General features: G+C 39.8%; 1 protein-coding gene across 1 annotated transcript in view; it reads left to right on the top strand.

Annotated features, from left to right (window-relative positions):
- Positions 1-26,785, top strand: part of COL15A1 (collagen type XV alpha 1 chain) — a 194,828-nt gene that overhangs the window by 143,698 nt on the left and 24,345 nt on the right. Inside the window, 14 exon segments of the mRNA XM_042475322.1 lie at positions 2,830-2,895; positions 6,075-6,110; positions 8,403-8,465; positions 12,595-12,652; positions 12,655-12,671; positions 12,786-12,806; positions 12,808-12,822; positions 14,370-14,423; positions 14,506-14,565; positions 16,508-16,576; positions 17,241-17,282; positions 19,623-19,662; positions 22,610-22,681; positions 25,710-25,756. Coding sequence (XP_042331256.1) covers positions 2,830-2,895; positions 6,075-6,110; positions 8,403-8,465; positions 12,595-12,652; positions 12,655-12,671; positions 12,786-12,806; positions 12,808-12,822; positions 14,370-14,423; positions 14,506-14,565; positions 16,508-16,576; positions 17,241-17,282; positions 19,623-19,662; positions 22,610-22,681; positions 25,710-25,756 — 660 coding nt within the window.

Below are 26,785 nucleotides of genomic sequence, written 5' to 3'. Positions count from 1 at the left end.
AACAGAACAATATACATGCAAATCACTCCTGCATTCCCAGGCTCAGACAGTATATATATACCCAAATTTTCCAGGCAAGCATTCTCTGAAGATGCCAGCCAAAGATGCTGGCAAAATGTCAAGAAGAAAATCTTCTAGAACATGGCCACAAATCCTGAAAAACCCACAAAAAACAAAACGTAACATCAATTAAAAACACTCATCAGTTAAAAGCTCACATCAGTTTAAAAGAACAAATAAAACCAGTATTTAAAAAACCAAATTAAAACAATCAATCCATAGTTTAAAATTCAGTTTAAAAATTAGATTATTTTTATGCCTGCTGGAAGAGATTGTTCTTTAATTCTGTTTTAAATTCAGACAGCATATTCAGCTGTCAAATCTCCTCCAGCAGGTTGTTCCACAGTCTAGGGATTATTTAAATAATCTAGTCTAGAGAAAATATAGGGGCGAAACAGACTTCCCCTTTGATGCCGCATGCTCTGTAGCTGCCCAGAAGCTGGTGTTACACTGTCTGCTGGCCCACATGTGGGCCGACATCCAGGCGCTCTGGTGGCATAGCATTTACACATCGCACACTTCAGGAGAGTCATAAAGCTGCAGTGAGGTGGGAAAAGCTGGCTTTTGGCCAACTCAAAAAGAAGTGGCAATTTGCCACTCCCTTTTGGGCCATCAAAAAGCTGGATTGGGGCCGTGGAGGATCCAGAAGCACACCCAGGCTATGAACGCAGTGTAACCCCATCCAATATGGTTGACACACCTCCAAACTTAGATTAGGAACCTTGACAGTAAGCACCTCCATCCTGCCCCATGCCTCTAATGATCTCTCCCAGCGGTTTCATGTAGATTTTGAATAGCATTGAGGATAGAATGACATTTTGTGGTATGTGATATAACAGTGTAGCTAAGGGTCTTATTGGGGGAATTTATTATTGTTGTTATTAGCTCAATAATGCGAGAGGGGGCCTGTGAGGTTGTCTCCCCTTATGTATATGGAGAAAACCAGGGAAACCAGGGAATCCAAGAAATGGAGCAAAGCAGACTGTTCTAATTAATGTTCAATTTATTAATAAGGGACAAACACACACAATTTACTAACACGCACTCACTCATACAAGGCTCAGGAAAATCAGAGGTTAGTGCGGAATAGAATTCTAGGCGTCACTAAGGTGATACCAGAGTATAGACTCACCTCCGGGAATCAGATGGGAAGAATGGCGATGGGACAAGCCCGTTCCGCAGTGTGGGTTTGAATGGAATTGCTGGTGTCCAAATCAAAGGTCTGAATGACGTAGAATAGAGAGACCTCTCAGATGGCAGACACAACTTGTAAAAGTCTGGGTTTTTTATAGGGGCAAAGGTGTTTAATTACTGGGCTGACACCTGGATGACTGGGTCTGATTGTCTTAGTGGTCTTAATCTACTGACAGCAGACTTGGTGAGGGTGTAAGCAACTCTGGGAAGGCAAACATTGCAGCTCCTGATTGCATGGGCAAAATGATAATCTCATCTGCAATGCCCTAGACCAGGGGTAGGCAATCTTTTTGAGCCGGGGGCCGGGTTGCTGTCCCTCAGACAACTGGGGGGCTGAAGCCAAAAAATTAATAATTAAATAATTTTTTAAAAATTTAAATAAATAAATAAACCGGGGCAAATGTAGGACAACATTTTCAAATGGTGGACACTTTTTTTTAAAAAAGTGGAGGATACGCAAAAAAAAATTGCTGATTTTTAAAAAAATGTTAATATAAATGCATGCTTCTGAGGCGTCTATAGACAATTGCCCCCCTTGCCCCTGCGCACGAGAGGCCAGAGGCCCCGGCAGCAATCGGCGGCAGGACCGGGCTGGGGCCAGTCCCAAGGCCTCGCTGGGCCGCATCCGGCCTGCGGGCCGCAGGTTGCCTACCCCTGCCCTAGACTATCTGGAGTGACAAAATTACTGAAGATGACTTCACCTTTAGGTGTGGTGTATACATGTCTTTTCGCTTAGCTCTTCATGCCGGACAGGCAGCCAGGGTTCATCTAGGGGTCATATGGGATATCATTTATACCAAATTTTCATAAAGAGCAGTGTTGGTAACAACAGCTCCTTTTTTGAGGAGCAGCTATACCCAAGCATCACCATCTGGAACCTGCCTGAGATATAGGCCTGGAATCACTGATGCACAATGCCCCCAATTCCTAAATCCCCCAGGTGTTCCAGAAGGATACCATGGTCAATTGTATCAAATGTGGCTGAGAAGTCCAAAAGCACCAGCAGGGACACTCTCCTCCTGTCAATTCCCAGACAAAGATCATCTTTCCAAACAGCAAACAGCAGCTGGCTTAGGAACGTGTTGGCACTATGATTGCTGGGGGGGGGGGGGGGGGGGAGAAGAGTAGAATCACCACCCACTTGCAACATGTGACTGTGTGGGAAGCAGACCTGACCCTGAAGGGTGCTACCACACCAATGAAGTTATGGAGTAGCAGCACCATTGAGGGCATATTGACAGGCTTTGCCCATCATGAAAACAGTAACACACAACAATAATGCACAACAGTAATGAACTGAATGTAAGGTGGCAGCAGGACAAACAAGACATTGTATGACAAATACTGGCCAAAATGATTTTTATCCTGTTAAAATTCCACTTTTTACCCTCATGATAATATCCATTGTTTGCTTCTAAGAATCCATTCTTAGAAGCAAACCATCTACCATTCTCTGTTTTAGATATAGTGAGTAGGAATAGTCATGCTGCCTGGGCAGTTCTAGAAATATCTGAAGATTGTATTACAACAATGAATCTGTGACAGTTTACTTTTTCTATATCCTTACTTTTTCAGTCTTTCATCAATGCTTCAGACGTAAATTTCAACTTTTCTGAAATCAAAGGACTTTTGGGGCTTCCAGTGAGTATCTCTTAAATAAAATCATATTTTGATTTACTTATCTCTCTGATGCCTTTTCTATTATCCCCAATTATCAATATGCTGTTTTGACTAACTTCTTTGAACTTCACTGAAATATGTAAAAGTGCATTCCTGAATTATTTGTTGTTGTTATGTGCCTTTGAGTTGAGTCTCAATTTATGGTGACCCTATCCTAGGGTTTTCTTGCAAGTTTTATTCAGAGGAGTTTTGACATTGCCTTGCTTTTAGGGTGAGAGAATGTAATTTGCCCAAAGTCACCCAATGGGTTTCCTGGACTGAGTGGGGTTTCAAGCCCTGCTCTCTCTAAATCCTAATCCAGAACTGAAATCACCACATTATCCTGGATCCCTGACTTATTACTGTCTAAATCTAATATGACACTCATGATAGCACCAGGGTTATGAGTTCCTCCTTCCTGCAGTCCTCTTCAGCATCAAAACCTTGTTCTGGAGAAGTTTCTAGCCCTCCAGAGAAGATTCTTATGGTAAGTAGGATGCAAGAGGAGGAGGAAAATGTTCTCTTTCTCTAGTGTAGCTTATACTTGGACTGTAGCTTATACTTGCATTCTGTTATTTCCAATACAGTGAGCCCATCGTACTGGCGGGCTAGCCACCCATGGATTGGAGTTCCCACGGATCATCCACCCTTATATTAGCCAATAGTGGTGCTCATCTCTGGGCATGCTGACACAGGCATGCTCACATCACCACCCATTGACTAATATGGGCTTGAGCTCCTGCGTTTTTCTCCATCCATGGGAGGACCCAGAACAAAACCCCCATGGAAGGGAAGGGCCAATTATAGTAGTTATCTGCTTCCAACATGTAGAATAGCATCAAAAGAAATGATAGGTAGTTAACATTAAAGTTAAACATTTTCCCCAATGGGATACAGGCACATTTAATTTTAAAATTGGATGTTATTGCACTCGCCAATGGCTGGGTGAATGCAACCCGTATGCAACCCGGATCCCAGCTGCGCTTATGCAATGAAATCAAGAATAGAAACCAAGAATCGGGTTGCAACCTCCGGTCCTGGACGAGGTCACACTCTCCGTCAAGGACTGCGTTCGCAGTCTGGGGGTGCTTCTTGATTCGTCACTCCTGATGTCGAATCAATTAAATGCAACAGTCAAGAGTGCTTGTTATCAGCTTCAGCTGATACGCCAGCTGCGCCCTTTCCTGGAAGTAAGGGATCTTGAGACTGACGTCCACGCGCTGGTAACCTCATATCTAGATTTCTGTAATGCGCTCTACATGGGGCTACCCTCGTACTTGGTCTGGAAACTGCAACTAGTACAGAATATGGCAGCCAGAGTAATTTCCGGAACATCTAGGAGAGACCATATTATTCCGGTTCTAAAGTCCCTCCACTGGTTGCCTATTAGTTTCCGGGCCCAGTACAAGGTGTTGGTTATTACCTTTAAAGCCCTAAATGGCTTGGGTCCAAACTATCTTTGGGACCGCCTTCTCCCCTATAATCCTCCTCGCACACTCCAGTCCTCTGGGAGAGGCCTACTTCAGCCACAAACATCTAGGCTTTCGGTTACCTCCCAGAGAGCATTTTCCATCATCGCCCCCAGACTGTGGAATGGCCTGCCGAATGAGATCCATTGGCTTACATCCTTAGACAGCTTTAGAAAGGCTGTTAAGACGAATCTCTTCTGGCAGGCCTTTCCAGAATAGAGAACCCGGCCTTAGCAAACTCCTATGAATAGATACCGCCGCTCCCGTTGATTATTGTTATGTTGTTTGAACCTTGGGTCAGTTTTAACTTGTACAGTTTTAATTCTCTATTAGATTTAATACCTTTTTAAGGGGGGAGGATACTAGGGATTTGATATGTTTTGCATTTCTAACTTGTTAGCCGCCCCAATTGTTCTCAGATGGGCGGGATACAAATAAATTTTATTATTATTATTATTATTATTATTATTATTATTATTATTATGAGATTTTGCCATTTTTGTAAATAACAGTTTTAATTAAAGCCTTTGGACTTTTCCTTCCCCCCCCCCCCCCGGCAAAATTTTGTTCTTAGAAGTGGCTAATTAAACTGTGTGTTCTTGACAATACATATTGTGGCTTCTTTATTTTTCCCCTTCCAGTAAAGTGTTTATAATAGCTCTCTATTCTCCCCACTTGTTTACTGTTGCCCCTGCCCCTACTCTTAGATAATCAAACTTCTATCATTGTTAAGATGGCTTATTTATTCTCTGAAATTGTCCTCTTTGGTCTGACAATATTTGTAGTTTATCTGGTGTCTTGCTGCTGTGTACTTAGAATATTTATACATTTCCACCTATTTTACAAAGAAGAGATGTAATTGACAGGACTGAACAATCTGAAACAGACACAGGGAAAGGCAGAAGTGAAGGCAAGTGTAAATGGACTTATATTACATGACCATATGTGAGGCTTTGTAGTGTGAAAAAATAGATTAAACAATGTAAAGACAAAGTAAGAAAGAAAGAGAGAACATGCTGAACTGGAGTGTCCTTTAAATCGGCACTACTCAGTGTACTGGTCCAGGGACTGATGCTGATCCATGAGCCATTATCTGCCAGTTTCTGTTTAGTTTCAAAGAGAGAAATGATTGTAACCAGTGAGCACAAGTGATTGATGGTTTTCCACATCAAACAGCTTGAGAAACAATGCTTTAAATGTTACAACAATGGCATGGGAACAATTTTTTAGGGAGTTCAGCACTGCTGAAATGTTTAATAGTACACAACCACATGGCTGTGGCCAATTATGCAGGTCATTATCATGCAAACTCTGTTTAGCTGAATTCAGGAAGAATAATGGGGTGGCAAAAATATCTGTGGTTGTCCATGCCAGTGTGTTTACGTATTACATTAGTACTGTAGGTGCCCATAAAAGCAGCTATTTCACTGACATCATAAGGGACTGTTTTTGGAAGCCTGTCTTCAGCTTACTTTGTAGGAAGAAAAATGCATCCTGCATCTGCATCCAGCCAACCCTGTTTCAAATTAAGCCTTGAATATTGCTAATGAGATAGCCATCAACTAAAGTTATCTAATGTTTTGATGCAATTCAGAATTAAATAGCATTCACAAATAGCAGATGCTCAGAGACTGCATGCTCCATTTAACCAGACTGAAATATGCTCATGTGCTTTGTTCTTGCATTTTACAGGGTCCAGATGGTATGCCTGGCCTGCCAGGATTTCCTGTAAGCACTGTGTTTCTGAAATAGTAAACATGTAAATAATCATATGAATGTTAACTCCTTTAGTGTGATGCAAATTTTATATAATGCCTCACAGACTCTCAGGGCAATGAAAACAGCACCCCAAAAAATTTAATGAGAAAATAATATGCATCTGAGTGAAACAAGACAGAATGCTGCAGAGCTATTAGGATATCAATGGCGGGATACAGACTGCCCAAAAAGGGTGGTCTGCCGCTGCCTCCATTTCCGCTGGCGGGAAGCCTCAGCCTCCAAACAGTGAGGCTTCCCGGCGGCAGAAAAAGAACCCGCAAAAAGCGGGTTCTTTTTCCGTCGCGCTTGCAACACCTGAGTGCACAAATGGTGCACTCGTGACATCGCAAGTGCCACATGATGTGCGGACGCTACGCATCTGTCATATCAAGATGGTGGCGCCCGTATGTACAGGGTGCCGCCATTTTGTTGCCCCGTCATGTGCTAGGGGTGAGGCTGGTATGGACGGCCAACCCCTAGCACGTGACGGGTGCGGCAAAAAAGGCCCATTTAAATTGGTCCAATAGTATGTTTGATGGGAATAAACAATGTCTCTTCTAACCAGATTGACAGTATTATTGTGTTCCCCTCATATGACATCCTTAGGTTTACAATCAAGGTCCTTTTACCCAATTATAGCACTGTGATTTCATTTCAACTACCATGGCTCCATGGAATCCTGGGATGTCTAGTTTCATGAGGTATTTTAAATTCTCTGTGAGAGAACTCCAGTGCCTCCCCAAGCTACAAATTACAGAATTCCATAAGGATATAACCATGACAGTTAAAGTGGAATCATAATAATAATAACTTTATTACGGCCAATTGTCCAGCACGATTACAAAATTCCAGTTTAAAACACAACATAGGTTCATGTACAGGCAGATTGGAGAGTATAAACAAATGACGGTCTATGAAAAGTAAGGATAAAAAGCAAGGATAGGGCTGCACGATCAGGCAAACACACAACAATGAATAGGCTGCCATCACCTCGCAAACAACTCTATCATATTGTGTAATAGAGCACTACTTTCAAGACATATAAGTTCAAAATCACAATCATATCCCCTATCCAAGCAAGAGTTAAAAAGTGGAATCATTGTACTCTAACTGTATAGTGTGAAAGGAACCAGATGATTTTGATTTAAAGTTGTCAAGATTGTACAATACTGTAAGAGGATGTCATATAAAATGCAGAGAATTGAAATGATCCGCTTCTAACATTCCCAGAATTCATGAGATTAGCTTTGGGTGTCTGTTCAGGACTTATTTTCCATTTACACAACAAATATTGGAGATGGAGTGGCAATCTTCTTGCTGTCCAGATACCTAACACTGACACTCTGAGGCCATGCCCCGAGGTTATAAACATACATGTGCCTGGAGCACATATGAAGCGGGTCCACTAATGTACAGAAAAACTTCAGAGCTTGAGTTTCTGCTTGTTAGGTGCCATATAGATGTTCTGTACTTTGGTTTGTTGTTGTTGCTGTTGTTGCTATTGTTGTGTGCCTTCAGATTATTTTCTTGGCAAGATTTCTTCAGAGGTTTTGTCTTTGTCTTCCTCTTGGACTGTGATTTGCTCAAGGTCACCCCGTAGATTTCCATGTTGTATGGGAGCTGATATAATCTGACTTTCGCCACACTGTCCTAGTAATATTTGAAGGAATGTATCATATAACATGAAGGTGTGAGGCCATATTGTTGTAGAAGCCTCATCCCATTGCCATTAATTTCCATAAATGTTTTTCTAGAGCAGAGTGCTGACATCCACAACATTGCTAATGCTTATCTATTTGTGCCATATTTATCTGTAAAAGTTCTAAAACATTAGAAAGTAGAGGCTTGGGGAGGAAGAATGCAGTTGTTACATTTTCCATGCTATTCTTTAAATTAGTGCTGCTCAAAGTAGTAGTCCCTGGACTGGTGCTTGTCTATGAGCCACTTGTTGACAGTCTGTTTGGAGTTTCCAAGAAAGAAAGAAACAGCTATAGGCATTGGGCACAGGTATGGGACCAGTTACTGGAACAATGGGGGGGGGGGATCCTGGTCGTCCACATCAGATAGCCTGAAAAGCACTGCTTCAGATCATCGCATCACCTCTTCAATATAGAAATTTGACAAAAGACCCAGTTCTGTTCACTTGATTTCTATTGTCATATCTAGTTTGTCCTAAAATTTCAGATTTGAATTAAGTTTTGCAACATGCATAAGTGTCTTAACTGTAACATTATTGTTTATAGAATATCTGTATTGCTCTAGGGCCCCAGAGGACCCAAAGGAGATACTGGGTCAGCAGGTTTACCGGGTCAGAAAGGAAAACAGGTAAGAAGGAAGCAGGTGGTAGCCCAACAGAAATCAGAATGAATGTAAGAAAGTTAGTAACATTTGGGCAAGTTACAAGCATATGAGAGTTTTTCTTGTATATAAAAAGGAGAATGCACAAAATCCTGGAACAGGAATATTGTAGGAATTTTTCTGTTTTGTTTCCATGATTTCTTATATTTTTTTCCCTTTAAATTCTGGGAATGAGCCCTCCTCTTTCTGGATTTTCTTCTAATAAAAAAATTATTTTGATGAATAGGAGGGAATGTGCAACTGCACTGTATTATACATTCTACACTTCCTCAGATGCAACTCAGAGATAACTTTAGTTAAGGTACCCATGGAATATCTACCTATACATTCAAGTATTTAAGGAAACCCACTTTAAGGAGGATGTGGATTATTTTATTGTTTGCAATAACTGCCTCTTTTCTGCTAAGAAGAAAAGAACAGAACAGACTGACCTGTGGTTAAGCAATACTTAGATCTAATTCGTGACTGACCCTTCCCAGCAATGAAAATGCCAAAGATCTGTTGCATCAAGCAATGAATGGTACTGAGCCAGTACGTGACTCCTTCCATCAAGGAGGATTTAGTGCAAGTCCCCTGGTTGTTGTTCCTTCCTACAAACAGCTGTCTGTTGGCACAACCAATCTGTTAAGATTTGGTCAGAATTTTTTAAATTACAAAACTTGAATGTAGGAGAATGCTTAAACTGACGATTTGCCAGTATAACAGGAATGAGTAGGAGTTTTGGTTGCAATTCATTTTTTATTTGAATTGCCAAAATTGCAAAATGAAATGTGAGAAGTTGATGGATTTGATCCCGTAGTAGCTAGCACTCACTAACCTGCTGTTAGTCTTACAAAGAAATCTGACCAGGATGAGAGCCTACCATTCTCATATTCAAAGCTGGATTGAATATGTATCAAGTTTTCCAGAAAAAGAAAGAATTTCATTCATTACTGAGATAAAAATCTGTCAACTTGACCAAATTTTAACTTTTCCTGGAACTGTTTTTGAATAGTTTCACTCTTTTCCACTTTTTCTTTTTCAGTTTTGAGGTTTCAGTATCTTCAGGAAACACAGAAATGATAACATAATAATGTAATATAATATATATGTATATATTCTGTGTAAACACAGAATATTATTTTGAAAATTGTATTGCATTGAGATATAGATAGAGTGTCTCTTATCTAGAATTCCAAATCCTACATGATCAAAATCCAAATTGTCCAGTTTGGTGTTGAGATAGTGACCCTTGCTTTCTGATGGTTCGTGTTCACAACTTTGTCTTATGCAAAATTATTAAAATTAATAAAATTACTATCAGACTATGTTTATAAAATTATATGAAACATTATGAATTTCATGTTTACACTTGGCTTCCCACTTCAAGATTATAGAATCATAGAGTTGGAAGAGACACAAGGGACATCCAGTCCAACCCCCTGCCATGCAGGAACTCAAAATCAAAGCATCCCCAACAGATGGCCATGCAGCCTTTATTAAAGACTTCCAAAGGAGACTCCATCCCACTAAGCAGGGTTTGTTCCACTGTTGAACCTCTTAGGTCAGGAAGTTCCTCCTAATGTTGAGGTGGGATCTCTTTTCCTATAGCTTGCATCCATTGTTTCGGGCCTGTTCTCTGGAGCAGCAGCAAACAAGCTTGCTCATCCACAAATATGACATTCTTCAATATTTAAAACAAGGCTATCATATCCGCTCTAACCTTCTCTTCTCCAGGCTAAACATACCTAGCTCCCTAATCTCTCCTCATAGGGCATGGTTTCCAGACCCTTACCATTTTGGTTGCCCTCTCTGGACATGCTCCAGCTTCTCAACATCCTTTCTGAATTGTGCCCAGAATTGGACCCAGTTTCTAAGTGAGGCCTGACCAAAGCAGACTAGAGTGGCACTATTTCTTCCCTGATCTAATACTATGCTTGATTGATGCAGCCCAGATTGCACTGGACATTTTAGTGCCGCATCCGATGTTGACTCCTGTTCAACTTGTGGTCTACTAGGACTCCTACGTGCGCTTCACACAGTAGTAGGGTAAGCCAATTGTCACCCATCCTATTTCATTTCATTCTGCCCTAAGTGCAGTACCTTACATTTCTCTGTGTTGAAATTCGTTTTGTTAGCTTTGGCCCAGATTTCTAATCTATGAATAATTTTGATATTTGAAGATATCTCATTTGTATATATAATATTCTGAAATCTGAAAAAAAAAACCCAAATACCTTGTTTCCAAGCATTTGGATAAGGGAGACTCAACCTGTTATATATTCATTTCTTTTGCAGTTCATTTAAATGTTTCATATAATTCTACACTTAAAAAATGAAGTGATTCAACTTTATTTCTTCTCAGACAGAAAAAAGAAAAGAAATAAGTAGCAGGAAGTCTTTTGCAGGAGGGGGACCCAAAATCACCAGTTGAACAATATTTTGTTAGGACTAGCCAAAGTGCCACAAAAGTACACAGGCTTTTAGATCAAAACCCTTCAACACGCCACTTTGTACCAGATAGTCTAGAGGCTTGAAAGTTGTACATTGTTATGGTATTTCTCTAAAGATAAGTTTGCATAGATTTATTTGGGTGGAATTTGGAATATTTCATTTCAATTAAAAAATAAGAGAAGAATCAGTTTAATGCTCACATAAATCAAAAGAAACCACATATGTAAAGGCAAAGAGGCAGGAATTGTTAAAGCATTAACCTTCCCTGTTTCTGAAAGCTCAGCCAGACTTCTCAATCATTCCATTTAAATTTTGATAATATTGCACTCTTTTCTACCACAAGCACACTAGAATCTCGAAAGTTCTGTTTCTTGGATGATGGTCATGTAGGCTATGACAATGGGTTTGGTGGTTTTGCCATCATGGCAGAGCTAGGATGCCCAGTACAAACAGAAAACCCTCCAGTGTGAGTTACAAGAGGATGATGGCACACATCTTCAGAGCAAACATGTTCAAGCCACGAAGCAGACACCAAGCCCACTTTTGCATTGCTCCATGATGCCAGCATCCCCTGAAAATGGGCTAGTACCATCAAAACAGCTTTAGCAGCTAGGTGCAACTGCAACTTCATCCATCATGACTAGCCAGAATAAGATTGGCATATTTGTCGGTTACAAATGACTTCTTTCATACAAGACCCCTTTGTAATTTTGGTCATTCCTCAGGTTCTCTCAACAAATTATACAGCCCAGAAAAGTGTGCACAATAATGTCACACCCTTTCTGATCCTGAGAGGGAACCCCAGACTGCCTGTTTTTCCCATTCTAGTTCAACATTTTTACATTACATTACAATGTATTTTTGTCCTATCTAAACAGCCACAGCCTTTGTCACATTGGGGCATGAGTCAGAGTTCATCTCAAATTCCATTTAGAAACAAGGCCTGACAGACTGCCAAAATAAGCTGCTTGGGTCTCTTTGGAGGTATGCTTTTAATGATGCCTGGTCCTAAGGTCGGAGGTCGCGCCAAAGCACACTCCATTCCTAAGCACTGGAGTGCAGGCTTTGTGTAGCAGCTTCGGATCTCTTAGGTGCATGCATTTTAATCAGCATACCTCCAAAGAGACCGGAAGCACTTTATTTTGGTCTGTTACAGGCCTAAGGGCCAACAGACAGGCCAAATAAAGCTGCTTTGGATCATTGGATGATGTGTTTAAATGACCACATGCATCTAAGGGCCGAAGTGCAAAGCTGATCCATCTAGGACTGGCGTGCTTGGAGCAGCTTCCAGACTATGGATGGATACTCCAAGTGACCCAAAGCACTATTTTGGCTGTTCATCAGGCAATGAACAAAAAAATGAAACAGTGAGAGACAGGTTGAATGTTTAAGGAGCATAGAACAGGTGTGAAATAAAGATTTGTGTAAAGAAAAAAAGAAAAAAAAAACCCAGCCTCTTCTATGTGTTGCAGTCCACAAAGGCTAAAGCAGCAAGAGAACTCAAGAGGAATGGCATCTGTTCATTTCTTTTTCTCTCCTTAGACAGTCATTTCAAGCCAGATTCATGCTACCCCTCATTTGGATGAACAGCAGCTGATTCACTGGTGAGGTCTCATAATTGCTTTTTTAATTAAATGAAAATAAATTCCTTTAGTTTTTACAGGGTGAAAAGGGTGAGCCAGGAGCTATCTATGCCTCAGTCGACTCATTACACGAATTGGTAGCAGACCAGGAGAAAAGGTACTTTTGGTTATCTGTTTCATGAAATAAATTTTTTTTGTATTCCTTGCTAAATGTCACATAAATGATACCGCATTGTCTTAAATCACTGATATATAACCTCTCTTCTCACAGGGTGAACCTGGAGTAATGGGAACCACCTGGACCAATGGTGAATTTTGATTTAAAAATAAATAAATAAATCCATGCTCTTTGTTTATACGCTTACTGTAGTTGAGAAACATGAAAATATTTCTACAGCCCCAAATTAGTAGAGGGAATAAAAAGATAGAAGAATGAGCTGGAATAGTATATTATGTAGAAAACAAGCTCACTTAAAACTGGAAACCATACAATGATTTCACATATGTGAAATTTTTTCTAAAATGAGTCTTTTAATAAAAAACCACACACAATAATTTCTTTTCACTGCCCCCTATGCTTAATTTCTTCCCAGAAATTTTGTATGGTACCGAATCAAACTTGCTGTTTCCATGAAGCCTTCGACAAGCCCTTAGACTCATCCCAACTGAAAATAAAACCTAAGTCATGATTTACTTTTGCCCTTTCCTCTCCTCCATAGATTATTTGTTATCTGCCATACTTTTGAATTTTAAAATTATGAACATTTTTTATTCTATTATCTGTAGTCTACCTCTTTTTGTACTGCCTTTACCTCACTAAGCATATAGTCTTTTTAGTGAGTCATGTCTTTTCATGATAATGGAGTAAACAACCTCAGTTTAGTCTCTCCAAACAAACTAACATAGTCCTAGAGCAGTTTATTAGCACTTCAAATAAATAAATAAAACTTCTTAAATGATTCATTCTTGAATATTAGGGCAAATAGGTGAAAATTTATATTGTTATTGTCTTATGAATGCAGTAGATATAGAATCTTAGAATCATAGAGCTGGAAGACACCCCAAGGGCCATCAAGTCCAACCCTCTGCCATGCAAGAATACACAATCAAAGCACCCAAAAACGATGGCCATCCAGCATCTGTTAAAAATCTTAAAAGAAGGAGACTCCACCACTCTATGAGCCTCATGTTCCACTGTCAAACAGCTCTTATTGTCAGGAAGTTTGTCTTGTTAGGTGGAATCTCTTTTCCTGTACTTGAATCCATTGCACTGGGTCTATTCTCTGGACCTGCGAAAAGCAACTTGCTCCCTCTTCAGTATCACATCATTTCAAATATTTAAACAGCGACTGTCATTCATTCTTACTTCTCTTCTCCGAGTTAAGCATACTTTTATTTTTTTACTGCTTTATAGTTGTCTCTTCTTTTTTAGAAGCACTGAAGAAAACAATGATAAAAAAAGCATTTCGCAAAATGTTATAACTGGTCAAATGCATTTCGCACTTTCAACGAATAGTACTATTTGTACACAATGCCATGAGGCTTTTTTTCTCACTGGATTTCATTATATGGTTCTAGTTTCTTTTGTGTGTTCTTTCTAGAATTAAAGCTCCAAGACAACAAATAGATACTGCCACTACCATGTTCTCACAGATTTTTCTGAGAAAGAAAAGGATAACAAATACACTGAAGATCTTCAAATAGAACACACATATATCCTCCCTCCCTGCCTCATAAATTCCATGTATAAAAACCTTACCTAGAAATACTCTTAAAATTAAAACTGCAAATGCAACCCAAGCATATTTCTCAAGTTTTTTTCCCTCTACTCATCACAGTACTTTTTTTTCTTTAGGGACCACCTGGACATTCAGGACCAAAAGGAGAACTTGGTTTTCCTGGCAGGCCTGTATGTACATCTTGTGGGAGGGGATTATTTTTTATCATTATTTTATAGTATAGGAGCCATTTGTTTGTGTTTCTTTCTCCAGGGACGTCCTGGGCTGAATGGACTGAAAGGCATAAAAGGTGAACGGGGTGTAACATTATATGTAAGTTTTCATTGAAACAAAGAGTCCCCGCTAGTGGTATAAAAAGACTCAAACATAGACAAGACAGATAAAAAGAAGCACTTCTTCACACAGTGTACAATGAACATGGAATCTGTTGCTATGTGATGAGAGAAATGTAGATCACACTATGTATCAGGGTGGACAATTTTTGGAAGCCCAAGGTCCTGTTTTGGAAGGCCAAGGTTTTCAACCACAAGTCCTGCTGTGGGTGGACCCTCCCACTCCAAAAACAAACAAACAAACAAACTGAAAACAGAATTCCATTTCAGATTTTGTAAATCTGCTTATGGGAATGAGGGGGGGGGAACTCCCCCAAGGTGTCTAAGGGATTATTTGATACATGCTGTTGGGGCGGGGAGTTGCTAGGTGCCTATGGCCCTGTTGGTGCCTGTACTGCAGTAACATACTCACAAACCATAAGGTTGCAAGTTCAATACCAGCCAAGGGTTGTACCCAGATTGTTGGGGGCATTTAGCTTACCCTTTGTAAGGGGAATGCTTAAATGCACTGGGAAGTGGTATAGAAATGTACTTGCTATTGCTATCGCTATTGCTGTGGGTTGCAAGAGTGGGAGCTGCATGTGCCCCATAGGCCACATGTTGCCCACTAACATTATGAACAATGTCCCAGTGGGAACTGGATAAACATTCCTTTTTCCTTCTTGAAACCAAATAAACCTACAGGTAGGTGGGGTGATGAACACCTGGCATGTCCCAAAGCATGATATGTTGGCTAAATTCCTCAGAAGTAGAAGTCTGCCTTATTCCATTTCTTTAACTTTGTTCCATTAACCTGGTGGAGATTTAGGCTGAAAAGATTTGTTATGTGCTCTTTACAAAATTGCACATATTCTTCTGTGATTGAATACAGTTTAGAATGGAGTTTTGGAAAGATAAAAAAATATGTAGGCAATAAATGCAGACATATATGGAATACAATTTCTCTGTAATTTTAAATTGTTCACTCTTCTAAATTAAATGGAAATAGAACAAGCTTCTTATGAATCCTGTATATAATGGATCCTGTAGATGGATGGATCAGTCTGTTTAGGATTAATGCCTGCTTGGCTTGTGTTCATTCATAAGACCATTTTCTCTCATTGCTATCTTAATCTGTATATTATTTTTTAATCCACATACTATTTGGAAAAAAAAATTCAGAAATAAATATCTCAAGCTATGTGTTTCTTTACACGTTTTCCCTCTAAAATTGGCATTTCAAAGTAACTTTTGATACATTTTTAAGTTGAGAATTGTATTGTAAAATTAAGAGAAGCACAAAATCCAAAAAATAAATATGTTTCAGTCTTTATTATAATCCAGGGGTAAGGATTAGCTCTGTTTACATCAGAAATACACACAGACTGAAATCCCCAGGGATGCCTACCAGTTGCTGTACTCCCAGAAGAAGAAAACAGTTGGGCGGGGGGGAGGGAAGAAATCAAAATTCTCACATTTTTCCTTCAGTGGAGACTTTGATGAGAGATCCTTGAAGAAGAGGGGTGGGCATCATAAAACTTTTCAGATGTTGTTGGACCACAACTCCCAGCAGCTTTCACCACTGGATAGGGATGCTATGAACTGTAGTCCAAGAGCATCTGAATGATTCCTATCTCTTGTGTAAAGAACTACAACTATAGAACAAGCACAAAGTAGTATATCCCAGCAGATGTTGAATGCAGGACTCTAGTAGCGTCATCCATTGCTGTTCATGCTAGCCTCCCATAATCCATTTCTGTTCATATCAGTGTGAGGTTTTATAAACTTTCTTTGAAAACCATGGAGAATGCAAAGTTAATTTTTTTCGTTTAATGAATTTTTAAAAATTAGGATCCAGAACTCAACCTCTATATGAACCATTTAACAAATGTGCTGCAGTTGGAGAGTGATCCCTGATGTTTCCTTAATTTTTGTCTTTCCAGGGCCTCCCTGGTTTGCGTGGCCCCCCTGGCCTTCCAGGTCCTCCAGGCCGTGTAGTATATATTAAAGGAGTAAGTACTTTTGTCTTCTTGCTTAACTTTACCCAAGAAGGCTATGACAACTAAATGCAGCCTCCATCTTCAGGGGCACTACTGTATATCTCTGATTGCCAGAAGAATAATGGCTGAATGTTTCTATCATACTATGCTTGTGATCTCTCAGGGAATTGCTCTTGGACACAAAATGCTCCAGCACCATAAAATTTTGGTGTGATCTGAACTTCAGTAGTTTTGAGAGCTTGAATGCTGGTTTGGCAGTATTGCTTGACAGCTAAAGCTATTCTTGAAAATTGCACACTAGAGTGCAAATGCATCTTCAAGATATCTTGAAGCAAAGGAAAGGATAGGTACAAGCGTAATGAATAAATAAGGCTTATGTCTTCTTCTTTTTTAAAGGTGCAGCTGATAGCAAAGGATTAAGTGGGAGATGATTCCTGGCTCTAAATTGTCTCCCCAGTTTCCCTCCTGCAAAATTAAAAATTGTATTTGCTTGCAATGTGTAATTTAGAACTTAGGAAAGTTACCTTATGCATGTGCGCACAACTGAAGGATCCCTTCTTAGGAGTTTATAATATCCAGATGGAAAAACCTTTCAAGCAGCATCAGGCAATTAATACATTACAATTTTATATAAAAATTGTATTTACTGTATTTACTTTCCTCCAATTTTTAACAGACTGTTTTCCCAAATTCTCCCAGGCCTCAGTGCAAACCAACGGTAAGTCATGCACAGTACCTGTGTTTCGTATGATTCATGGATAAGTATATATTGTATGCTCATAAGGACTAGCAACACAGTGTGTAATACTAGCAACACTTTGTGTATATAATATATTTAGTTATATCTGGCTTTGATTATATTTTTGCCTGTGATTTGGCACCAAAAATTATATAAGTATTTAGTAAAATGCTGAACATATACCAGGCTGCACGGGGCAACAAATGATAGGTTGGAAGGAACACATGTAGTCACATCCCCCACAAAAAACACTCATGCACACCCACATTACACATAGTACGCAGTGGGGGGGGGGTAGGCCACTCTGTTCCTACATGTTGTCCTCACATCTCGCACCACCACTATAGCCCAGAAGTGCACTTATGTTGAGGAAGAGAGCATGCAAGGAGAATCTTCTCTGCACATTTTTCTTCATTGACTCATTCATGTCCCAGACAGTCCACCAAACAGCTGTTTGGAATTCTGTTGTGCTGGAGAAGAAGGTGCCTGGGATTGATGGTCTTCATATGTCTTCTTCACTAGGCCAATTCTAGTGGATATCCATTTGTTGGACTGTTAGGAGTGCAGTTGTGCTGTGGGAGAGAAGTGTGGGAAGAGTTATCCCGGAAATCAGAAATACTCTCTTCCCCATTACATTTGTAGTGATGACAGCAAGGGAAAGTGCAGTGAAGAAATCTGGCAGGGGAAATCTTGCATGTTAAGCACCAACAGTAGGCAGAAGATGCAGCCTCCAAAGCTTGTATGAATTCTTGAAAGGAACAGGGTAATTCTGGGGAAAGTGATTATCTCTGTGCATACAATGTGTATTTTTCTTAATATCAGATTATCTTCATTTGTAAGCAGAATTTTACTTTTAAAGTTTGCTTTTTAAAAAACATTATTTCAAAAGGAAACTTTTATTTTAATATTTTAATAATAAATATTACATATATGGCCACCACCATTCTTACCAGAGCAAAAGAAACCCATATGTGCAGACTCTGAATTGCATGAAAAGAAAGAACATTATCTAAATGACAGAGCACATTCATCAAGTCTCAGTTCAATCCTGGAATTTCCAGTTAAATATGTGTTTTGAGTAGCCACATGAAGCTAATAGTAGTCCAATAGGGTGGAGGTTCATAATAGGGAAGGGGAAAAGGGAGAAAGCTAATACTCTCCCAGTTCTGTGGCTCCAGTCCAAACTGTAGGACTGTTCCTACCATTAGGCAAAGTGAGGTGGCTATCTCAGGCAGTGGAATTAGGTGACACATGAAAGGGCAGAAAATCCTTTGTTCTCCAAGAAGATTATGATCATGATCATGACTGGCTTCATGTCTCATAATAATAACCAACTTTAAAGACTTTATACCTTGATTTGAATAAGCAAGGGGAGAAAATTGCCAAAGAAGGATGCAAGTGCATTTACTTTTTAAAAGCCTGGGGAGGGGAATGTAATCGTCAGTTTTCTAGGCTGTAAGTTGCCATCTGTAGGTTTAGAAGGTAAATATTTACCAGTCTGATCTAATTAACTACAGAAGTGTAAACACAGTCTATTCTTTTGAAAGACATGTTCTGTGATGATAATCCAGAGAAATTATAGTAGGTTGGACAGATTACTTTTAACAGCATGGAATGACATGGTGCAGTATGTGGGATTTCTTTAGAGCTGATGGACAGACTGTGGCTGTTGAGCTTGAGAGAACAGTCCTTTGGGAAGCCAATAAATGTTAAGAAAAAGACCAAGGTGTTAACTATATGGACTTCCTTGGCTACTAAAACAAGGAGCATGGAAGGGCAGGTTGAAGAAACTTTACTGAAGACCAAATTTTTTCCAAGGAAGCATGTCCAGAGGAGCCACATGCCAGTGGTTTAGTGCCAACTAATAGATGGATGTGACTCCAGCCTTCTGATGTGTTGGCTCCTATATGATTGTCAGAATACTGTTCTCTCTCACAGACACACACTCTTATACATAAACACAACATATATACATACACATGTTGCTTCTCTTGCACTACAATCAGGCATTGAAAGGGAGCAGATGGTTTTCCCCACGTTTGTTGGGGGCCATAGCAGGAAGAGTTATCCTTTCTGTCCCTAGCAGCAATCCATATGCTCCAACTGTTTCAGCGTACAAGGGAGGGGGGAAAAATCTTTGTTTCTGATAGTTGAAGGGAAATCAGGACTTTTCCCTTGTTTAAGGGAAATCAGGAAAGATTGTGTGTTAATGGGGACATTGCTTATCATAGATACCACACAGGAAAATTTGAAACTAAGATACAATTCAAAGGTAAATGTGTGTTAATTGCATTCTGAATGTATTTGCTCTATATACAGGTAGGCACTGATCACCCTGGAAACCCAGAAGTGACCGATGGTGAGTTATTCAGGAGCTGAGGCTTCAGTTCTAAATTCTATGTTCTTATTATTCCAACATTTGCCATCTGCACTGGCTTCCAGTCCATTTCAAAGCCCAATTCCAAGTAGTAGGTTTAACCTCCAAAGCCCTAAAATCTCTAAACCTGCCCAAACATCATCACATGTTATTGCCCACTCTACCAAATCAGCAGCAGCCACAGCTACTTTCTCCACCAACCCCCCTCCCCTCCTACTCTAAACCTCTGGTATGGTCAGAATCCTCTACATTCACCAGGCCCTACAAAATGGGCAAGTTTTCTTCTGCAGATTCTTCAGCAGATTCTGGCATATTAAATGCCACTATCCCACCCATCAACACAATGTAAGCTTGGGTATATCCCAATACAGGATGTCTCCTTCACAGAATACAGGATGACATATTGAATACTTACTGTTACAATCCATTATTGTAAGGTTTCTTCAGAGTTACTTCAGAGGGGGATTGTTATTGCCATTCCTTGAGGCTGAGCAAGTGTGACTTGCTCAAGGACACCCAGTGGGTTTCCATTGCTGAGCCGGGATTTGAACTCTGGTCTCCAGAGTTATAGTCCAATGTTCAAACCACTACACTGCAAATTACTTAAGTTCAAAGCAGCTTTCCTATTGGCTACCATATCATCTACATAGATTTCTGAGTTAGGGCCCTCACCTCCAATCTGAAATTACATATTTTTCAAACAGAAAAGGTAGTTTGAAACCTGGCTTCCCCTAGCATTTGTGTTTAATGTAAACCTTATAATTCACTAGGTACAAGAAATTTCCTAATCTTCCTTCCAAATTTGGAACTGGCACATCTTGGATGTGAGCAGAACATTCCAATTTCATTTAGACCAAACATTGAATATCAGAAAAAGCAAGGCAATGTTTTTCATTGTTCAAGGGAATATTGATTCTGCAGATCCAAGATCAGGGGTGGTCAGAGTTCAGAGGTTCCCATTTTCAGCTGTTTTGAACCTCCTAAGGGAGCAGTCAATCATCTTGGCACCAATTTGGACCACCAGAAGTGATGGTGTGTCATTCTCAGTCCATTTGAAACTATTCTTGGGTGTAACTTCTTGGGTGAGTGGAGGATCCCTTGAAACAACATTTTAACAGTTTTTAATTTTTTTTCTAGTGATGTTTGGCTTTCGGAGTGTAAAACAGGATTTTTACACACACACACATATACATACATCAATCGGGACAGATTCTGAGGGTGGCATTTGAGGGATTAGTTGGGTTCCAAGGCCTTCACTAGACAACCCTCATGAACATCTGAGTTTCATGAATAACTTCTTAAAAACTTACATGTTTTCCTCTACCTTGACCATAAAGTCTGGCAAAGAGAAGTAGTACATGATTCCATTATCCTTAGAAGGCTACTCACAAGTGCCGTTGTTGACTCATTGTTCTATGAAATTCCTTCCTGAAGCTCAGGAGAAAATGCGATTTTCTAATGGTGAATTTCTCTTTTCTCAGAATTACAGAGGGTGTTCTGCCCTCCCCTGCCTCCAAAAGGAAAGACATTATTTTTGCCTTACATGTGAATGTGCAAAGGGATCAAGTCTATGAAAGCTCATGCTATCTTCTCTCTTTCAGTTAGTCTCAAAGGTGCTACAAGATCCCTTTGCATACTGATTTTCCAGACTAATACATCTATGTCTTGGAATTCCTAAACATGTGGATGTTGGTGTTAGACTGGACTACCCATAAATGTTCCGGTGTTCTAAAGTGTCTGGATACTATTTTATTTCCTGATAAGTAGTTTAAGTGTTCCAGAGAGAGGTTGAGGGCTGGTTTTGCTCTTCCATACTGACCTCCTGAAGGTCAGTCTGGTCTAGGAGGCAGGACAGATCCTCCTCTTAGAGAAACAATAACCAGTAGGTAAATCTTCCTGCTCACTCATAGAATCATAGAGTTGGAAGAAAGCAAGTACCATCCTGTGGTTTGGAATGTCCCCTTGATGCTCAAAGAATAAAAGTAAAAATATTTCTGGATTTCCTGAAAATCTTTTAGATAATAGGAATCAATATTCCAAGCATCCACATTTATTGCTGCTTGTGTAACAATGCAAATTGACCACCTTTTTCTTGGTATGTTTCAGGTGACTCTCTGCTCCTTTTTCCTGACTTATAGTAACAGTTATATCTGAAACTCATTTCATAATGAAGAATAATGATTGCATCTGGTGTGAAATAAGAATGGTATTATTTTATTTGTATTGAGGTAGCTCCCTGTGTTGTACAAAAATAACTCTCTTCTTAGTTTATTTTAGACATACTCATTGTTCTTCATTTGGAAATGATTTACGAATAGAATTGTTACTGAAAGGGAGAAAATGAAACCATAGACTCATCTGAAAGCAGGATCAATTTGAGATGTTTTGTTATCCTGCCTCCATATTGTTATATTCAGAGGCTGCAATGGTGCTTTCTTTTCAAGATCTTTACCATTTCTAATCCCCATTCCCTGATCCAATTGATTGTGATTTCCTGAATGGCGGGGGGTTGGACTGGATGGCCCTTGCGGTCTCTTCCAACTCTACAATTCTATGATTCTATGATTCTATGAAAAAAAACTTTCACATCTTCCAGGTGTATAAAGCAGGAACAAGGGGCTACAGTTGGGAAAGACACACCTGCTCTGTCATATATATTTGTTCTAAGAATTAACGTCTTCCAAGATAGAAAGGAAGTGTGTCTTTTTCTGACAGAGAACAGATAGTTTTCTCCCACTCCAAATGCCACTTTTACCACACCTTCATTGGGTCAGCAAAGAAAAGGAATGGAGCTTTACAAGACTGCACCTTCTAGCAGAACATGTTGGAAATCTGTTTATGTGTTGCACAGTGCTGATGTCATAAGCCATGCAAAAATTACTCTGTTACTGATACCATGTTTTCTCATAGAAATATTTTCTAAAAGCAGGTTCCAGGAGTGTACATGGCCCACTGGTCCTCAAAGGTGAAAAGGGAGACAGAGGTCCATCAGGGCCACCAGGTATCATATCTGAAAAGATTGTTTTTGGTTTCAGATGGTGATTCTGAATGAGGATGTTCTATAAATAAATCCAAACATCTCCATAAAATCTGGAAGGACTAAATTGGAAACATATAGCAAAGAATATTTGTATAACCCAATAGTTTTACATTATGAAAGTTAATCACACTACAGTCTGCCCTTGCCATACATGGGGATCCATTCTGCTCCCCCTTGCATAAGGCAAATTTCACATATGCTTGAGTCCCTTTGATTTGAATGGTGGTGCGCTCCCACACCATTTTGTCCCTCACCGCTCACTATCCACATAAGCTTAAACCCGCATATGGCAAGGGCGCGTATGCTCAGGGCAGACTGTATATTGTTAGTATACCCAACGTACCCCATGTCAGGGTCTCCAAACTTTCATAGTTTCAAATCTGGATCAGGCATGTTCTTAAGAGTCACGATGACCTTTGGAACACCAGGAAAATTTCCCATAAGAAGGAGACATAGACCTAAAGACATGTGAAAGACCCAGGTAATATCAAGATAAAAGCTGAATGGATTTGCTGATTGATCCGTTTCCTCCCCCTCCCCAAACTCCTCTGCATATCCTATCACATTAGAAACAAAGACAAGGGCAAGTAAGCCAACACTTCCTACCTATCCCCTGCTGTGTTCCCAACCAACTTCCCTATCCATCTATCCTGGGGTTATCCTAAATTGAATCACTGTTTTTATTACTCTGAAGTTAAAGCCTTAAGTCATTCCAGAATCCCATTGTTGATTCCCTGGGAAGAGCTTTGTTACATTGCAAACACTTAACACCCATACGACTAAGATCTCAGAGATAAAGATCAGTCTCATACCTAGCTTCTTTGCAGACTGCTGGCACATAGTTCATACACAGTGTGTCTTCTACTTACTGTGTCGCAGTAGATCCTATCTGAACCATATCCCACTTTCATTGGTCACCCCTTCAGACTCTCCATGCTTCTAAAACTCTGCCACCCAATTTCTGTACCTCTATTTTGGTTAGTTCTGGGTGGAGTGTGTGTGAATTACTATTGTATGTTTGGTTGCACTCCTGCATATTTCTAAATAAAAATCTTGGAGTCCTCTTCAGTTAGTACTGGTATACATAAGAGGAAACAATACTCAAGTTGCCCAACCTCTAACAAACTTCTTTGAGTTAAGCAATTCCCCAGCATTTAAAGAGAAGCTGACACAGATGGTGGGGATGCCCCAGTCTCCCCACCCCCAACTTTTGGGGTAACAACATCCTACTGCTATTCAAAAAAATTAGGGCACAGGGTTCTATAGCTTTTGGTATATTTCACACCATTTTATACATGATGCATGAGATATGTGGTAGCTGATCTGTGGTGTCTAGTTCAAACCTTGCTAAGTAGGACATGAGAGATCCATGATGAAGATTTCCCATAGTTTCTGTTTTGCTGACTAAAGAAATCTTAGTTTCAAATTGTATCTGAGTAAAAACACCCATGTAAAGACAGAATTGCTTTTATTTATTTATTGCTTAACAACTTAACCTTAAAAACAAAATGCCACATTTTTTGAGTTTGACTATATCAACCACTAAAAGCACACTTTTTCACCATTTCTAGCATCATTTTGCATAAGAGGAAACAACCTGCTGTAGTCCATGTTATATTACAACATGTTGCAAATTATCACTTTAGGGCAGTTAGCAAGGGACCTGAACAGATAGGCCAAAATAAAGCTGCTTCAGGTCACTTTGAAGGTATGCTGTTTAAATGATGCATGCGTCTTAAGTGTCCGAAAGGCACACCATAGCCACGCTCCAGTCCTAAGGACTGGAGCACAGCTTTATTTTGGCCTGTCTATTTGGACCCAAGGTCACTGTAATTCAAGTCAGGCACAATACAATCTTCCTTTGCAGACTTTGCAATATTCTCAGCTTTCTTGTACCCCTCAAAGGTCAGTACTGTGCTTGCCCTAGGTACCTGCCTAGATGGCTTTGGCTGCATGAAATGTTACATTTCTACTTCCCCAACAGTGGGATCCAGTAAAAGGGGGAGGAATGCAATTTTTCCTTCTTGTTGCAGCCTTTGAATTTCCCAAAAATACTGCTCTCTGGAGTGCTGCAAACCCCTCAACATGTTTTCACTGCTAGAGAGATCTGCAAGGGAGGGAGAACAGGAGCCCAAAATCTGGATGCTGCTGCAGGTATCTAGGCCTCAGCCCTGACAGTATGGAAACATGGTTACTTAAATATAGAAGTAATGGATAAATTAACAGAGCCGATCCCTACAACAGAAGATAATTTGCAGTTTCTTTCTACAGAAAATAAATGGGATGCATTTGTATTGGAATAGTCTCAATAGAAAGGACATTATTTTTTATAAAATGATATACATTTACTTGCTTTGTAGTTTTCTCTTTTTCCATTTAAAACAAAATTTTAATCTGGCTTTTAGAAACAGAAAAGTAGTCTATACATTGAAATATGAAAAAAAATCACTCCATATTTTGTTGACTCATTGGTTAGATATTTTGCTAGCAGCATATTAGGCAGGTGATTATGAGTGACATTTTAAAATGCAAACACTTGGATTTTTAAAAAAGTTTGTTTGATTAAAAAATATTGCTTGAGGAAGGAGCCATTGAAGAGTTGAAAAATTACACTATATATTTTCTGCTTTTTAGTTGGCCAAATATATATACTTTGAATTTTGTTATACTTTGCTCCATGGCCACATAGTTACCTCAAATGTGTTTCCAGGAGCAAAAAATAAAGATGGTATAGTTTTAAAATAAATGTTTGTTTGATAAAAAAAAAAAAGATCTTCTGTGGTGAAATTACTTGTCAACTCCAGCTGTGCTAAAATACAGTGTCACATGTGGCAGACATAATTGTTAACATATCTGTAACAAAGAAGATTCAAATGATGTCTGCTGCATGGATATGACAAGCCATTATACCTCCTGCTTAAAATTTCTAAAATAGCCGTAGGCTTAGTGCAAATGGAAATAACATCAAATGGTTTCCCTTGTTTTCCAGGTCCTTCTTTTCCATCAGCATATTTTGACCACTTAAATATCATGAAGGTAAAGATGTTTAAAAATGTGGGGTGGGGGGTTGGGAGGCAGTGATAATGTTAGAGCCAGTTGTATACATGTTGTCCTATTGTCAAGAAGACCACGCAGATTAACATTTTAGGACGTTCAAGTATTACTTACTTACTTACTTATTTACGATATTTATACCCTGCTCTTCATCCCTAAAGGCTCTCAGAGCGGCTTACACATAGTTTTTCAGACAGTTCCCTGCCCTCAGGCTTACAATCTAAAAAGACATGACACAAAAGGAATGGTGGTGGGGAAGGGGAACAGGTCCAGCAGTTCTTCTCTCCCTCTGAGGCCTGGACCATGGCAAATGGACTGGAGGGAGAGCTCTCCTCCTTCCTTTAGGCGAGGCCTGATGGAGCTGGGAGGCCTTTCTCTCCCTCTGAGGTTTGATGACATAGATGGTAAAGGGAGGAGGGCTCATCTTCTTACTCTGGTCCAGGCCTGATGAAGCTGAACCAGCCAAGTTACCCGTTCCCAACTTGCTCAGACCCTCATTTCCTACCAATCAAAGCCTAACAGTACTGTGAAGCAGTGGTGGGCAATGCTTTTGGAGTAGGGTTGATGGATGTGTGAGGCTGCAGTTGCCCACCCCCATTTCAGAATACAGAACGCCCTCCGTTTTCATGGGGGATCTGTTTCAGACCCCCTTGCAAAAATGGAAGCTCATGCATATTCAAGCCCCATAGGCTTGAGTGGGATATGCCACCTTGTGTGCGGCCCATGCGTGTGTGCCATTGAAAATAGTGGAGGTCACTCCTCAACAGATATTCAAGGTTGCAGTTCTCAGATCTGTGAGTTAGGAGGGGTAACTGTATACTGCCAATAACAAAATCTACAGTCATGGCACTGAAATATTGTAAAATGTTAACGCTCACTGTTGTCCTTTTATTAGTATTTCCGTATATTTTATACTGGTCTATCATTTTTAAGAGCAAGTGTATGTATTTAAAGATATTATACATGTATCCAAAATTACGCAATGTACCAGCCTGTCACATATCTACTTTT

This window comes from Sceloporus undulatus, chromosome 6 (assembly GCF_019175285.1).
Source record: "Sceloporus undulatus isolate JIND9_A2432 ecotype Alabama chromosome 6, SceUnd_v1.1, whole genome shotgun sequence".
In the NCBI taxonomy this organism is placed as follows: domain Eukaryota; kingdom Metazoa; phylum Chordata; class Lepidosauria; order Squamata; family Phrynosomatidae; genus Sceloporus; species Sceloporus undulatus.
This window is presented reverse-complemented; position numbering and strand designations above follow the sequence as displayed.